The sequence below is a fragment of the Triturus cristatus genome, chromosome 5_2 (genome assembly GCF_964204655.1).
Source record: "Triturus cristatus chromosome 5_2, aTriCri1.1, whole genome shotgun sequence".
In the NCBI taxonomy this organism is placed as follows: Eukaryota; Metazoa; Chordata; class Amphibia; order Caudata; family Salamandridae; genus Triturus; species Triturus cristatus.
The window spans coordinates 332,170,169-332,186,771 of record NC_140588.1 but is presented as its reverse complement, the minus strand read 5'-3'; the positions used below and the strand labels follow the sequence as shown (position 1 = coordinate 332,186,771).

Below are 16,603 nucleotides of genomic sequence, written 5' to 3'. Positions count from 1 at the left end.
GCAAGCAAACTGGCAACTAATTCAATAATGTTCAAGACTTTGCCAACGTAGTTTCTTGAGACCTGTTCTCCCTCTGGTATCAGGTATGCTAGAAGTGGGCAAGGCACAAACGAGTAGAATCCAAGCATATGGTTTTATTTTTGTGAGAATTAAAATATGGTACAACCACTACTAAATTTAGTGATCTGTCATTTGGAAAAATGTAGTCTAGACCTAGGTGTTGTGACTCTGAAGAAGTAGTATAGACGAAGAGAAGATTAAATCATTAGTTGATAGTTGACATATGTGGCAGGCATCCATGAGGCAAACCATGCCAAATGGTGTTTTTAAACAGGTGATACCACGAGTAAGATGAACATTACTTTGACCAAACATTCTTGTGTAATAGAAAATGAAAGTTTATTGAAAATAACTGTTTTACATGTTTGTATACAAGCATGTCATTTTTGATTTTAGGAGACGAAGTACATTTACTCAGTCTCCTGATGAAAGATGATGGTTACAGCTGAAACTTGCTGAGTGATTGATACATTCAAATCTGAGTGGAATATATAAAGATCACAAATAATGCTTAAGAGAAATAAAAAATAATTCAATTGAGGTCGAACAAAAACTGAATCTTTAGTTTGATTGTTCCTCATTGCTAAATAAGAAGTAAGGAGCACAACAGAAGTGTAGCAGCAACTTTAAATCCATGTAACAGAAGTGAGTTAAATGATTGGTATTTGTGGAATGTTAAGTCGATCGACATGGACCAGCCTTAGAGCTCTTCCTGGTTCCTGCCACTGCAAATGAAGGTCTGACATATTCTGGAGAAAAACAGGCCTCTCGAGCAACACCCGCTTTGTCTGAGAATAGATCTGCAGCCCAAGTTTCAGTGGCAAGAAAGAGTAACACTATGTGCCTTCCTGAAAAGGGGAGAAAATGTTACATCTGCCCTAAAGGTTTGCAGCTTCTCTGTGACACCCTCAAAGGCTGTCGGTGCCACTGCATTGCTAGGGAGATAGGACAGATCCCTGTGGGCCTGCCTGAAGCAGTGCGCAATTAGCAACTTATGGGAGAAAGGAACATTTAAAAAAAAACTATTTCTGAGGGGATGATTGTCTCAAACCAAATTATAAGTGCTTCAGAAAACTCCTCCAATGTGGCAGCTCATCTTATTGCCATAGATTGGCAACAAGATGTTCATCCTGGCTGCATCTGAAATGGACTCCAACTAGATGCTTATTAAAGAATCTTAAATCTTCCCTTTTCCAGTTACATGCTTTACAGCCCCTTCCTGCTTAAACATTATCCTGAAGTGGCTGGAAAAGTCTCTTTTCCCCTGAATTGGACTTGACCTCCTTTGTGGTTCACCCCAAGCCAGGACACTCCCTGAGAAGTGCTCCTAATGTCGGCCTATGTCTGTATTCTAAAATTCTGGCCAATCGGCTACAACCCACCTTAACCATACCTGATCCATTGAGACCAATGTGGCTTTATGCTTGAGTGCAGTCCGAGACACTGCATCCGGAGAGTCCAAGTGGCCCGCTCCAGGCTGGGAGCATCACATCCCCGTGGTGTTGCATCTTTAAGACTTTGATAAGGCATTCAACAGGGTGGTCTTGTCCTTTCTTGAGGCTGTCCTTGTGTGAGTCGTTTTTGGAAAGCACTGGGGGTGCCTTATTGGGGCTCTATACTACCAAACCCATGCCAAGGTTAAGGCCAATGGCTCCCTGTCCAATCTTTTTCCTATTCAACAGGGCATGCGGCAAGGTTGTCCCTGCCCCCGATATTGTTTGCCCTCAAGATTGAGCTCTGGTGTGGCTCATCCATTGTGACACCCAGCTCAGGGGGTGGTCGTGGGATGGAGGGCCGGAAGAGAGGATTTTGTTGTATGCTGACAATGTTCTACTGCTTTTATCTGACCCCTCCCCTTCGGGCCCCATTGTCTTCAACTCATAACCTTGTTTGAGGAGGCCTCTGGCCTCCAGGTCAACCCTTCCAATTCCTTATTAGTTCCGATTGGAGGTGATGCTGGCACCTATCTCTTGCGCCCTGATATCCCTTTGCAACGCCTCTCTTTCAAGTACTTGAGAGTTCATATTTCCCTGATTCACGAACTTACGAAGCACCTTAACTTGTGCCCATCGGTGTCCAAGATAAAAACTGATATACAGCAATAGTCGCAGCTTCTCCTGCATGTGATTGACTGTGTTGCCCTTTTCAAAATGATGATCTTCCTCTGCTTCCTTTATATATTTCAACACTTCCTGGTCCCAATCCCTCTGAGCTAATTTCGTGCCCTTAATTCCATTCTCTGTTCCTTTCTTTGTTCGGGCGGCTGATCCCTCATGGCGTTTCCCATTGGTCAACAGTCTCCCTATGATGGCGGGCTGGGGATGGTGAACCTTCATTGTTATTACCTGGCTTCCCGGCTGGTTGTGGTCAGTGACTGGCTCAATGGCGGGTGGGACAACTCAGCATACCGGGGGGAACTTCCTATTCTGTGTTTCGAAACGCATTCTAGACATGCTGTATGGTGCTCTGTTACCCAGCGGCTTACCCGATATCACTTGCTTGATTTTTCATTGCTGGCGCTCTGTGTTGCATTTTAGGCTGGAATGGTACATTGACAGGAAAAACTCCCCTGTGGAGGGGACGCTGGCTGCACCCCTCTGCTGGCTTTTAGGGTTTTCAAAAGTGGGATATGATTGGCATCTCTTTCCTTGGTGCTATTTGGGCAGGGAAACATATTTTGTCCTTTTCAGAACTGCGGATTGGAGGGAGTGCCGGATGGCCCCGCACATGTTGCTAGCTCCACCCATCTCCGGCTAATTTAATTGAACTACTTGCACACAACTTACCTTACCCCAATCCGCCTGTATAAACCTGGAAAAATTCCCCATCCGGTTTGGTATAGGTTTTCCAAAGCTCCGGGCGATTTCTACTATGTTGTTTGGGCCTGCCCGGTCATCTCTGTGTATTGGCAGCGGCTGCTTGGCGAGCTTACAGGGGTCCTGGTGCGCATTTTGATCTGACCCCTATAGGCACCCTGCTGGGGTTGGTTGAGAAGATGGGGCTCTCGGGCAGAACATACGTTTGTGGGTGTCACCACATTGGTGGCTAAGACAGGCATTGCTCTGGGCTGGAATTCTCCTTCCGCCCGAGCCTGGCGGAATGGAGGGCAGGAGTAGACTGGTGCGCTCAACTTGAAAAGCCTGTTTACCTTACCTGTGGTTGCCCGCGTAAACACAAGATATGGAAGAGGTGAGGGGCATACTATGGATTTGAATTGTGACTTGTTCGTGGCTGGTTGTGCAATGACAGTGAAATACAATTTTTCTTTTATCTTGTGTGGTGGTTCAAAACAAATAAATAATTGTAATAAAAAAATGCTGTACAGCACACATGCATATACAGTAATGTATAGGATCAAGATCAAAATTAAGTCTCTGAAGGCCCAACCCATCTCCTGTGTTTTTGTTCACAAATCCCTCACTCCCTGCTCACCTCCTGCACCAAAGCACTAAAGGCAACAAACCACGAACATCTGCACCAAATTGGCTCCAGTTTAAACCTACGGGGAAAAGGGGCTACAATTACAAGAATAGAAGACTGCTAGGTCACTACTTTTCTTTCTTCCTTTCTACCAGGGTTGCATCTCGGTTTATTTCTCACAGAACTTTCCTCCCCCCCCCTCTTTCCTGAGTTGTAGAGGGTTCACGGTGATGGCATGTTCTGCACTAATTATTAAACCTTCCTAAAAGGGACAGCCACATTGACCATCTTCTCTCCTTTTGTTTTATCCGGGGCTGTGCCACCGTCACCCTGCGAAGAAGACGAGAAGAGCCACAACCACCGTCATCCGGGCGAAGACGACCTCAAGTTCCCATCCTGATTCTCTTTCCCCTTGACTTTATTTTTCTGCTTTGATCTGTGTCAATAAATGAAGCCATCATTCAACGGCCTGTAAGACCTCCTCGTTTTGTTTTCTGCCCATCCCTCCCACATCCCTAGACACCTCTCAATCTGGATTCCGCAGCAACTACAGCACTGAGACCGCCCTTATAGTCACCACCGACGACATCCGCACCCTCCTCGACCAAGGCCACACAGCAGCCCTCATCCTACTGGACCTTTCAGCAGCCTTCGACACTGTCTCCCACCGCACATTAGCCTCTAGGCTCCACAACGCCGGCATCCAAGGAACAGCCTTAGACTGGATTCGATCTTTCCTCACAGGCAGAACACAAAGAATAAGACTCCTGCCCTTCCTATACGAACCAATAGAGATCAGATTTGGAGTACCCCAAGGCTGCTCCCTCAGCCCCACACTCTTCAACATCGACATAGCCCCCCTCGCAACCATCGTCAGAAACCACGGGCTCAACATAGTCACATACGCCAACAACACCTAGTTCATCCTCTCCCTCACCAAGGAACCCGACATCACCAGGTGCAATTTCCAAGAAGGGATAAAAGACATCGAGCAACAGCTGCCTGAAGCTCAAATCAGAGAAAACAGAAGTCCTCATTCTCTGCTTCACCCCCTCCACATGGGAAAACATAGTGGCCCCCTCCATCGGAAGCCCACCCATCCCAACAAATCACGCACGCATCCTCGGCATCATACTCGACTCTTCACACACCATGAACCGCCAGATCAACGCTGTGTCTTCTACAAGCTTCAACACCCTCCACGTACTTCTCAAGACCTTCAAAATGGTTTCCCCCTGACTCCAGGAAGACTGTCACCCATGCACTCATCACCAGCAGACTGGACTACGGAAACGCTTTCTATGCCAGAATCAACAAAGAACTCCTCTGTAAACTCCAGACCGTCCAGAACGCCGCAGCCAGACTTATCCTCGACATCTGACGACATGACCACATCACCCAACACCTCCTTGACCTCCACTGGTTCCCCGTCGACAGAAAATAACCTTCAAACTGCTCACACATGTCTACAAAGCCTTCCATAACACTGGACCCTAATACCTCAAGGAACGAATCTCCTTCCACTCCCCCAAGAGAAACCTCAGCTGTGCTGACCTTACCCTAGCCACGGTCCCTTGCATCCACAGGGCCGAGCAGGTGGCAGATCCTTCTACCGCACAGCCAAAACCTAGAACAAACTACCACTCCACCACCCGCATCCGATGAAGCCCGACACTGCACCAGTTCAGAAAGGACCTCAAGACCAAGCTCTGCGAATGACCAATGGAGCTGCTTGCACCCCCCAGAGCCTTCAGACCCTCACAAGTGAGTATTGCGCTCTAAAACCCCTGATTGATTGATTGAATATGTGGACTTTTCTCTTAGTGAAGAATCTGTGGCTCAGTTGAAAACAATGAGAGTCTTCTATGAAGGCTTGACAGATGGAGTCTTTTCAAAATAAAAAACCAAAGGAAATGATGGACGGAGTGTCGAACATTGCAAGCAATCACACCCAGTCAACTGATCTGGGTTTAATCCATTACCGTTCTTTAGCCCACTCTGCCACCCCAGTTCAGACATGGCCATATGCAAATCAGTCTGACCCCGTGCCTCATGGGAACAGTCCAGCCCGAACTGCCAAGCCATGTCTTCCCTGGACCGGAAACAAGCTTCCTAGGACCGGTTTCTGGCATTTCAGCCGTCTTCAGCCAGGCTTGCTTAAATCCAGTGGCAAAGTGAGCAAGGGACTCACGTCTGAGCATACCCTGCCAACTTATGGCGAACAAAGCAAAAACCAAAGGAAATGATGGACGGAGTGTTGAACATTGCAAGCACTCACCCCCAGTCAACTGATCTGGGTTTAATCCATCACCGTTCTTTAGCCCACTCTGCCACCCCAGTTCAGACATGGCCATATGCAAATCAGTCTGACCCTGTGCCTCATGGGAACAGTCCAGCCCAAACTGCCAAGCCATGTCTTCCCTGGACCGGAAACAAGCTTCCTAGGACCGGTTTCTGGCATTTCAGCCGTCTTCAGCCAGGCTTGCTTGAATCCAGTGGCAAAGCAAAAACCAAAGGAAATGATGGATGGAGGATTAAACCCAGATCAGTTGATTGGGGGTGAGTGCTTGCAATGGTCAACACTCCGTCCATCATTTCCTTTGGTTTTGCTTTGTTCGCTATACGTTGGCAGGGTATGCTCAGACGTGAGTCCCTTGCTCACTTTGCCACTGGATTCAAGCAAGCCTGGCTGAAGACGGCTGAAATGCCAGAAACCGGTCCTAGGAAGCCTGTTTCCGGTCCAGGGAAGACATTGCTTGGCAGTTCGGGCTGGACTGTTCCCATGAGGCACAGGGTCAGATTGATTTGCATATGGCCATGTCTGAACTGGGGTGGCAGAGTGGGCTAAAGAACGGTGATGGATTAAACCCAGATCAGTTGACTGGGGGTGAGTGCTTGCAATGTTCAACACTCCGTCCATCATTTCCTTTGGTTTTGCTTTGGTCTTTTCAAAATCCCCATTAGAAAACACTTGTCTGGATAGATGGTTATGCCTCCAGCACAGTGATAGTATGAACATACTTGTCCACCTCGCCCTCAAAGTGTTCATCAGACAATATTGCCAAGGTCACTGACCCAGTAGTGTTATTAGCCAGCTCTCAGAACTTTGGGTCTACCTTTAGTATGATTTATCTTCTCCATATAGCAGAATCCGCTCAGTTGGCATTCATTATTACAGAGGAATATAGCATGTTGTCCTCTCCTGGTCAAGAGGGCTCTGTTTTAGTGGAAGCATTATTACCCGGGTAGTGTGATGGTGTAAGAAGCATCTGCACTGCCTTCTACCTCATGATCTATACATTATATATTTTTCGGCCTACATAAATGTATTCATAATTTAGAGAAACCTTCACTGTTCTGCTGGAAGGCTCCAGAGGTAATAGTTCCTCAGAAGAAGTTGGAGAACTTGCAGTGGAGAAGCGCTAACCCATAGTGATAAATGGCTGAAGGGCAATAGTATAGCAGGTACACACTGCCAGTAAAGTTTCACTGGAAACCAGTGGAATCGCAGGGACGATGAGAATCAAGATGGCGGTCGGCTGACCGTAGGAGTCCCAGCTAGAGGAAGAGCTCCTGGGATAGGCGAAAATTCTCTCTCCCCTCCTCTAAGAATCGTCCGGCTGTGCAGTTGCTATGACCTCCCGCTTTATGCCTCAAACCTTGTCGGCCCCACTGTTCGGGCAAGACTCATGGCGATCCCGCAGTACGTCGCCCATCTCCAATTGGGTATACTCAGCAGGCGGACCCCGTGGCGCAAACCTCGCAGTCCACACAGACTCACCTGGAGCCTGCTCCTGTCCGGGCGGAAGCACTCATGGCTCCCAAGACTGCTCCGAAACTGAAGACGAATCGTACGGGTGCAAAGGCTTCGGCTGATGGTGTCAGCAAAGACCCGATACGCCGAGATAAGATGCCTTCTTTTTCCATAGCGCCGCCCGATCCACCAGAGAAGAAGACGAAAGGCGGGGCAGCCGCTAAGACCCGGCAAGCAGACGTCTCTGTTGTCGACCTGATGAATGGGATCGTCCGTAAACAGCGCCGCTTGGACAAAATAGACAAAACAGCAGTCTCTGCAGGTGAGCAAGCAGTCGGGCTATCTGCACCCTCAGCCACCTCTCAGATCAAGTCCGGGGGGCCCCCAAAGGCCTGTGGAATTGACGAGATTGAAGACACAGAGGTGGGGCGCGCTGTTCATTCTACTAGCCCCCCTCCCGAGTCCGATTCAGCTCCTGCGGGCCACCGGGACTTTCCGAAGACGGCCCCGCTCCCAGCTTTGTTGACACCGCGAGGTAAAAAGAACACTAACACTTGTCACGGGGGTCCTACCCCGGGTGCAGGGTCGGGTAGTCTAGGAAACCCCAACGACCAAAGGGCGAATGGTAGTATACCACTGGGCATACCCTCTCTGCTTACAATTACTCGCAAGGGAGTAGAACATCGTATTGAGGGCATGGAAATCGAAAATGAGCTAGAGAAAGCCCCTAGTGAGTTCTTTTCGCTGTCAGATGGTCGGGAAGGGTCCGAGTATGGTACTGAACTTGATTCCGACCTCTCCTTAGCTTCTACCCCAAGTGATGGAGATGACGATGAGCTTAACGACGAATCACGTGCTAGGGCCGAGTCCACAGTTAAAAGAATAAGCAGCAGGAACCGGGAAAGAGATCTTGCCTGGGACTACAGCTCATCCAACCAGTTCATCGGTCATAACCCAGACGAAGATAGCAGCCACGATTCAATCGCCAAAACATCACCCACCCTCGAGACAATACTTCAGGCCATCACCATACATCGAGATGAGACCCGTCAAGATGGGCGCAAGATGCAAAGTGCAATACATAAGGTCCAAGGTGTAGTGCGGAAGCTCACCAAAACGTGCAGCACATTTGTTTCGCGTATAAATGACCTGGAATCAAGAGTCAACACAGTAGAGGCCGACGTAATCACCACTCACGCCTTCGCAGAATCCCACGAAGCAAGAATGACGGATATTCAGTGGAAATTGGAGGAGCACGAGACTTTCCAGCGGAGGAATAATCTCCACGTTCTAGGAATACCGGAAGGTTCAGAAGGGGCCGATGTGCGTCAATTCATCATAGACCTGTTTAAGGACTCACTCCCGGAGCTAAGGGACTGGAACTGGGCTACAGAAATACAGCGTGCCCATCGCTTCCCTTTTGTTCCGAAGAAGTCTACCCAGGCAGGCTCTCTCCCAAGAGCTATTTTGGTATTTTTTGGCAACTTTCTGCTCCGCCAGGCCGTCTTTGAGAAAGCTCGACCAGAGTCTAAAAGATCACGTGCAGGAATCACATACTTTGTTCAGCCAGACTTCTGCCACACCACTGTGGAAAGGCGCTGGCGTCTACGCCAATTAATTACACCTTTTCAGGCTAAGGATGCTCAAGCGTACCTAAATAATCCTGCCCATCTCAAAGTGATTCTGGGGAGCCAAACACGCATTTTCACCTCCGAGATCAAGGCTCAGGAATACTTGGACAGTCTGGGTTGATCCCAGTATTCGATTGGTCAACCATAGAATATAACCCTTTTTTTTTTGATGAGGGGAAAGTGGATGATAAGTCGATAAGTGGATAAGTGGATAGGCAGAAAGATAAAGGAGGGGGGGATGAGGGGAATGAGGGAAAAAGGGGGAAAATATGGTATATGGATATTGGGAGCAGTAATATGGTAATAAGCGCCCTCTGGGCTTAAAAAAAAATAAAGAAAATATACACACCGTGTGGGGGGTTTAAAAAAAATATATAATAGTATATATGGAAAGCAAGGAGCTCTTCAACTGCGCGCTCCAACCATCTAACACAGACTCAGTCTGAGTCCCTCTCGAGAAGGGCGGGGGGGTCGGGTGGAGGGTGGGTGGGCGTAGGGGTGTTCTGGGTGGAGGGTTTTGGGGGGGTGGGGGGTGTGAAAGGGTGGAAAAAATCATACCCAGAGTTAAAAACAAGGAGGAAATAAGTTTAAAAAGAAAAAAAATAGAGATTAAGCGAACTAACAAGGACATGGAAAAATGGCATAGAACTGTTATAAGATGGGGAAGTTAAAAATCTGTTCACTGAATGTGGCGGGCTTGAACGACAAAGGGAAAAGGGTCAGAGTAGCTAATTTTGTTAGATAAAACTCATATGATTTGGTCTGTATGCAAGAAACGCATATACCGTGGGCAAATAGATCACTCCTTGATATTATAGGGTACCAAACAATGGTATGTTCTTCACAGACCTCAACCATTAGGGGGGTTGCCATCTTAATCAAAAAAAATATTATAGACCAAGTTCAAAGGAAATTATCCGACCCTAAGGGAAGATGGGTTATTTTGGAGCTAAGCATAGGGCTAACTATCTGCTCGATTTACGGTCCCAATTTGGACGACCCTTACATTTTTGACGAAATTGAGATGGAACTTTCATCCTGGCCTACCCCTATACTTCTATGCGGGGATTTAAACATCTCGCTCGATTTTAGGGTCGATCCCAATAAACCGACAGGCTATCCGGGTAGGAAACCCAAAGTGTACAGGGCTCTGTCCTCTTTGATAAATACTCATGCTCTGACTGATCTATGGAGAACTAAGTTCCCGTTAGATCCTGGTTACACCTATTTTTCATGCCCCCATCAAAAGCTCATTCGGCTTGATTATTTTCTTTGCTCTAACGAGTTAAGCTCAAGATCTAAAATAACAAAGCTTCCCAAGTTACTATCGGACCATAATCCTCTTGTAGTAGCAATTGAACTTGATGGCTTTTATAAAAAAAAAAGTAGATGGTCATTCGATAAGAAGCTTCTGGCAAATCAAGAATATATAGACCATATAAAAGGCTGGACAGGTGTTTTCTTCAAGATAAACCGATACAGTCCTAATAGAAACATAGTCTGGGACACTTTCAAGGCCGCCTTGAGGGGTGAAACAATTAGCTTTGTAGCCGGAGCCAGGAAGATCCAGCAAATTAAGCATGATGAATTGCTAGGTAAACTTGTTGAAGCTGAACGTGAATTTATTCGGTTAATAAAGCTTGGACTTGGGGTAGCCGAGATTCAACAGCAAATCCTTATTCTCAAAACCGAAATCAATTGCTGGTTTGCTCAGTACACTGCCGAATTGTATCATACCCAGGGTCACAGTCTATATGAGAATGGTGAAGCAGTGGGAAAGAAACTGGCCCTACTAACTTGTCAGAAAGCCTCACTAAGTTCTATTTAGGAGATTATATCAAGTGGGCAGATACATACCGATACTACCAGTATAGTAAGTGAATTTCAGAAATGTTATCAAAATCTATATGATCAGGGTCCGAGCGATCTTAGCGAAAAAGAGAAAACCCAGGAAATCAGGCATTATCTCACAAACATAAACCCCGTTCGCAAGTTGGATCCGGAGAGTAGAATTCTGCTTGAAGAAGAGATCACGTTAGAAGAAATGGAGTAGGCACTCTTTGACCTGCCCCCCGGTAAAGCAACAGGACCCTATCGGCTCCCGTTAGAGCTTTATAAATTACTCAGTCAGGTTATCAACCCACTGTTACTGGATCTCTTTTTGGGAATCCAGTATCAGGGAACCCCTCCAGAGTCCTGGAAAGAAACTGACATAGTAGTCTTCCCCAAGAAGGGGAAACCTAATGATGTCTTGTCTTCATATAGACCCATAACCCTGATCAATTCTGATAGTAAAATCTACTCGAAAATCATAGCTAATTGGTTGGGCAGGGTCATAGCACATCTGGTCTGCCCCTGGCAGCACGGTTTCATACCCAGAAAGGACACAACTGACCATATTAGAAAGGTAATATCTCTCTTTGATATTATGGCAGCTACAGGGGGGCAGATGGCAATGATCCTGCTCGACGCAGAGAAAGCTTTTGACAAGGTGTTATGGCTCTTCTTGTGGGAGATTCTCCAACATAAGGGGTTTGGTCCTGGTATAATCAAAGCTATTAAAGCAATGTATAGGACCCCAACATCCCGAATACAATCAGGGAGAATCTCAATTTCAAGAGGAACTAGACAAGGCTGCCCATGCTCTCCTATTCTGTTTGCTTTGTATATCGACCCCCTCCTTACCAAACTACTACAGATTAGAGAAATTAGCCCAGTGGTGGTAGGAGGGTGGGAAACGAAAGTCTTGGCCTATGCAGATGATGTGGCAATTTTAACAACTAGACCAGCCAAATCTTTGGCCGAGATTAGCCACCTAACAGGAGAGTATGGGCTGATCTCTGGCTACACACTGAATTCGGCTAAAACAGTTTTGGTCTGTACAGATAATGTAATCTGTAACGATCCCAGACGGGTTACCTCCGCATTATACCTTGGGGTTTATATCAGTGCTAATGTCAAAGAACTAATTGGACTAAACTACAACCCCTTAATTAGCCAAATAGCAGCCGATTTAAAGAGAGTTAACAATCTCCACCTCACAATCATCGGAAGAGGCAATTACCTCAAAATGAATACTTTGCCGAAGCTTCAGTATCTATTTAGATCTATCCCTTTTGCTGTTGAAATTAAACTCTTGGGGCGTATTGAATCCATGATGTCTAATTTCATCTGGCAATAAGGTAAGGTAAGGCGCTCCCTAAAATTCTTATCTTTGCCCTACGAAAGGGGAGGTTTTAAAATTCCCAATATAAGACTATATCATTACACCGCATTTCTTCAGCAGATGACGTCATTAATTTTTATTAGTAGGGCAATTAGACACTCTGATATAGATATAATCCCAACATGCTATGAACTCGCAGCGGGCACTGCAGTATCCTGCTTATTTTTGCGACATACAGAGCAAAAATATTACAATAAAATTTGCTTTAAGATAATTACAGATGCCTGGAAGATTTGGAAGAAAATCTCAAAAATGATGGATGTTCCCGCAGTTAATTGGTATACCCCACTATGGCATACAGAAAAGCTTCCAGTCCTTTCACAGGATAACTGGAAATCGATGGGAGGAATTTGGTCTGTACACAATAGGAGATCTCTGTATCCCCGATGGGGGCCCGGACAGCAATGTCTTGGCATTTAAGGTTTTGCAGCAAACACATTTCATCCCGAACAGCTATTATTTTAAATATCTTCAAATTAAAAGTTACCTCGCCGCTCTCAACCCAGGCAATAAATGGAGTATGATCCCTATTCTAAAGACTCTGAGAATCCGAGTGAATAGAACAAGAAATATCTATGGCCTCTTATTGGGAAAAATTCCAGACGACCTGGAAAAAACCGAATTAGATTGGTCAACGAAATTAGCTAATGGTGATATTGACATCTATAAGAGCTTAATGATGTCTCAACAAGTTTTGCTTAGTACAAACCTTAAAGCCCAATTGTATAAAACAGTATTCAATCTGTACTATACGCCCTCCAAGCTTTACTCTTGGGGGAAGCGTAAGGACCACAACTGTCCCAGACGTGGTCTAGGTCCCGCTGACCTGAAACATATGTTTTATGATTGTACAAAACTCGCATATCTTAAATTGGATCTACAAAACTTTTGGCAAAATATATTTTCTATAAGATTAGAGCTAACCCCTTCTTTATTCCTGCTGGGCCCTGATAGTGCGTCAGGATTAAGTAAGAAACAAGAATATTGTATATTTATGGGTACGGCCATCTACAGGATAATGCCAACAAAACGATGGAAGGATGCTGATACCCCTACCTTCTCGATGTGGTTAGCCAGACTGCTCGGACTATACAAACAAGAACATGCACTGTATAGATGTAGAGGCCTGCAAGCTAAGCAGAGCGGTCAGGCAATCTGGGCTTACATCTCAGACTGGTATGGGAATGAAAGGTTAAATCTAGATCTCCATTAGATGAGGTGCTCTAAAAGATATTACTCAATCTGCAAAGAGTGGCGCTCGGGGATCCACCAAGTTATTCCTTCCATAAGGCATCCATTGTTCATTAGACCCCTGCGAATTTCCTTCTCACCCCTCCCTTTTTTTTTTTTTTTTTTAAGGGGAAATTAAGGGAAAGAAGGGAAGGGAGGGGGAAAGAAGGGGAAAAAAGTTAACGTTAAATCATGCTTACCTGTGCTATATATTAGTACAATCTAGTACAGTTCGGTCGGCAACAGGAATATTTCTGGTAGTTTCTGAATTGTCTTAAAAGTTGAGTTTGTTTCTTCCCCCAACTATAGCTGTTAGCCGTCTACTTTTTTCCATATTACTATATTGTTACATTTATATGTATCCTATGTCTCTTTTTCTTTTATTTCTCTCCTTGTCTAAATTAATAACAATGTAATCTTTTTTCTCAAATGGGTATTCAATAAAAATATTTAAAAAAGGAATGGTTCATGGTATGTAAAAGCAGAACATGTACAATTTTAATTAAAAAAAAAAAGGAAACCAGTGGAAGCCATGCCGAGGAAGTGGGCAAACAGGCCTGTTGCTCTCTCAGGCCACCAACCTGAAATGGTGGCCTGAATATACTATAGAAAGGTTTTCATTTATGAAAAGTTTCACAACAATTCAATGTAGTCAATAGCTACTGTAAAGGAACATAGAATCTGTGGCCGTAGCTAGCAAGGATCTTCAGTCTTCTGAAGAGAGGTGATCTTGTGAGCTTGTCATCAAGATTGAGGTCTATCGGGTCTCCCTAAATGTTGAAGGTAACTGGGAAGACTGTGTATTGTCAGTAGCGTCTACACCCCCAGCCAACAAACCTCATAAACTACCTAACTTAAATGCTGGTGTACCAATCGTTTAGCATTGGTGTTGAGTCAAACATTTTGAGGTTTGTATTCAGTATTTATGATTCTGATGATTTGTTTCCAAACTTTCACTTGTTCTCTGTTGCTTTTTAGGTGAATCCTGTAACATCAAGTTACTAGAGACAGTCGATGCACTCGATGACCAAGTTAGAGGGTGGGGCCTGGATTATTTCTGGGAGACAATACACTTGCTCACACTAAAGGCTAATACTCCATGATAATGAGATCGCTAAACAACAAGGCACTCCTATGCAGTTCAACATCCTGGTTTTATTTTTGAGAACACTGTGTATTAAAACATATTTTAAAAATTATACTTTTGTATGAAATATAATGTTGCTAAATCTCATCTACTCAAGTGTTTATTTTAAGGGTAAATGCTGTGTGCATCTGTGTATGAATATTGTTACTCACAAAATGCAAATGGTGCTTTCTGGAGACTGAGATACTGTTGAGCTCTTGGCCTTTAAGTATATTTGAGTGTATGTATAGATTTAAAATGGATTCTATAAAAATTGTGGAATAGCACAGTTTAAAAAAAAAGAACATAGAAGCCGTGTAAAATCACAATTGAGATTATCAAGCTGTGAAGTTCTTCACACCAAGCAGGGTGCAACTTAAAAAGGCAACCATCTCCAACAGAAAATATTCAATAAAGGAAACACAAGCTTTCAATTACAGTATTCCTCTGCATTTGGAACTTGTAAAGTAATGGGCAGTTTACTCCTCTCTTACAATTATTCAACCAGTTTATGATCAGTTTGCACTGTAACCATACATAGATGATCTGCACCCACCTTTTCCCCATGGCCCTTACTCCTTACATCAAACCTAGGGCTTCTGTCCTGCATGCTGTTTAAAATATTGCTATTTTCACTATTAGGAGGTCCAAAACGCCATTACGATATTGCATGCATTTTTTTCTTAGAGTTTGGGAAGGCCCCAAATATACAATGTAGGATATCTATTTCTAACATACCTCCAACACTCTCTTCAGATTATTAGTATAATGTGGATTTGTAACGCACATGGTAACCTAGAAGGGTTTCCATGTGCTGGTGCAACAGGAGGGACTATGTAAGAAAGATTAGAAAAGCCACATCTTCAGGAGTGTTTTAAACTTATCCAAAGACTTAAAGGACCTAAACAAGGCAGGTAGAGAATTCTAAAGTGGGGGGCCCAAGTAAGGAAAAGAGCGACCAACTTGCCTCGCCTTGGGAGTCCTAGGGACAACTGCATAATTAAGATAGCAAGAACAAAGTGACTGATTGCAGCGATAGGGTGACACCAGTGACCTAAGGTAGAACGGTCCAGAATTAGACAGGGCTTTGAACATATAGCACAATGCCTTAAATTGGACTCGCTTGCCAAGTGGGAGCCAGTATAAGTACCGAAGAAAATGAGAAACTAAAGAATGCTTAGGAAGATGATAAAGCAGCCGATTCACTGCATTCCTGATGGGGCACCACCAGTATGCTCCAACCTCAGCATTGGACCACGTGCAACACATCAACTTCATTGAATTCACTGAATGTGCATTTTTGCGAATGTGCATCCTAGTAGAATACCAGGAGTAAGATACGTACTATGGAAGAATTTGAATTGAGTGTGCATAGTCTAGTGTTACTTACCACCTTCTTTTACATATGCCAGGGTTGTATCTCAGCTTGCATCTAAAAGCTGCACACTGCAAGCCCTTTCCCATTTTATTTTCATTGGTAGGTCTTGACCTGGCCTCTCCTTGAGGAGCGCTCTGTATATAGAGAGGATAATGGACACCCTACCTATGTCAGTGATATCAATTGTAGCAGCGCTGCTGGTTCAGATGGTCTACCAGAGAACATTTCCAATGCAATATGTGTCACCCTGGTTAGTCTAGCGAATTTCAGAAAATTACATGCCTTCATACCCATCTATGCTCTAGTTTCTTCAAGAGTGCAGAGTGACTCCCCACTGTACATGTCTCTCAGCTTGTGACATTTGTCTTATATATATGTGGTATAGTTTGTGGAGCTTCCCTCAGTCCACACAGTGGCATCTATACACAATGAGTATCATCTTTGCCCATTCCCAGATCTAGAGCCTTGGGGGACACCAAATTCCAGACCCACGTCTCCACCTTTGGTGATGTTAGAAACTGATATCTCAGTTCTATATTCCTATGGCAGCCACTCACAAGGTATATTTTCTTCTTGGTATATATGTCTGCTGCTCCAAGAGATGATGCAGCTAAGATGCCAAGTAATTGGACTATAACGGCTCTATTCACAAAGGTAAGTTTACACATGTAGTTTTACTCGCGTGTAAATATACACTTTTTCGCCATTCACCATTTGCGACTGTAGATTTATACCCAAGTGTAGACCTGCATATCTCCACCCTGTCAGTTTAGTGGCT

At 44.8% G+C, this 16,603-nt stretch overlaps 1 protein-coding gene across 1 annotated transcript in view; it reads left to right on the top strand.

The window, feature by feature from the left end:
- The window catches only part of LOC146822940 (putative thiopurine S-methyltransferase), a 251,273-nt gene extending 236,753 nt beyond the window's left edge, over positions 1 to 14,520 (top strand). Inside the window, exon 8 of the mRNA XM_085607092.1 lies at positions 14,300 to 14,520. Coding sequence (XP_085463218.1) covers positions 14,300 to 14,424 — 125 coding nt within the window. The 3' untranslated portion in view covers positions 14,425 to 14,520. The remainder of the gene's footprint in view (positions 1 to 14,299) is intronic.
- Positions 14,521 to 16,603: the final 2,083 nt, after the last annotated feature.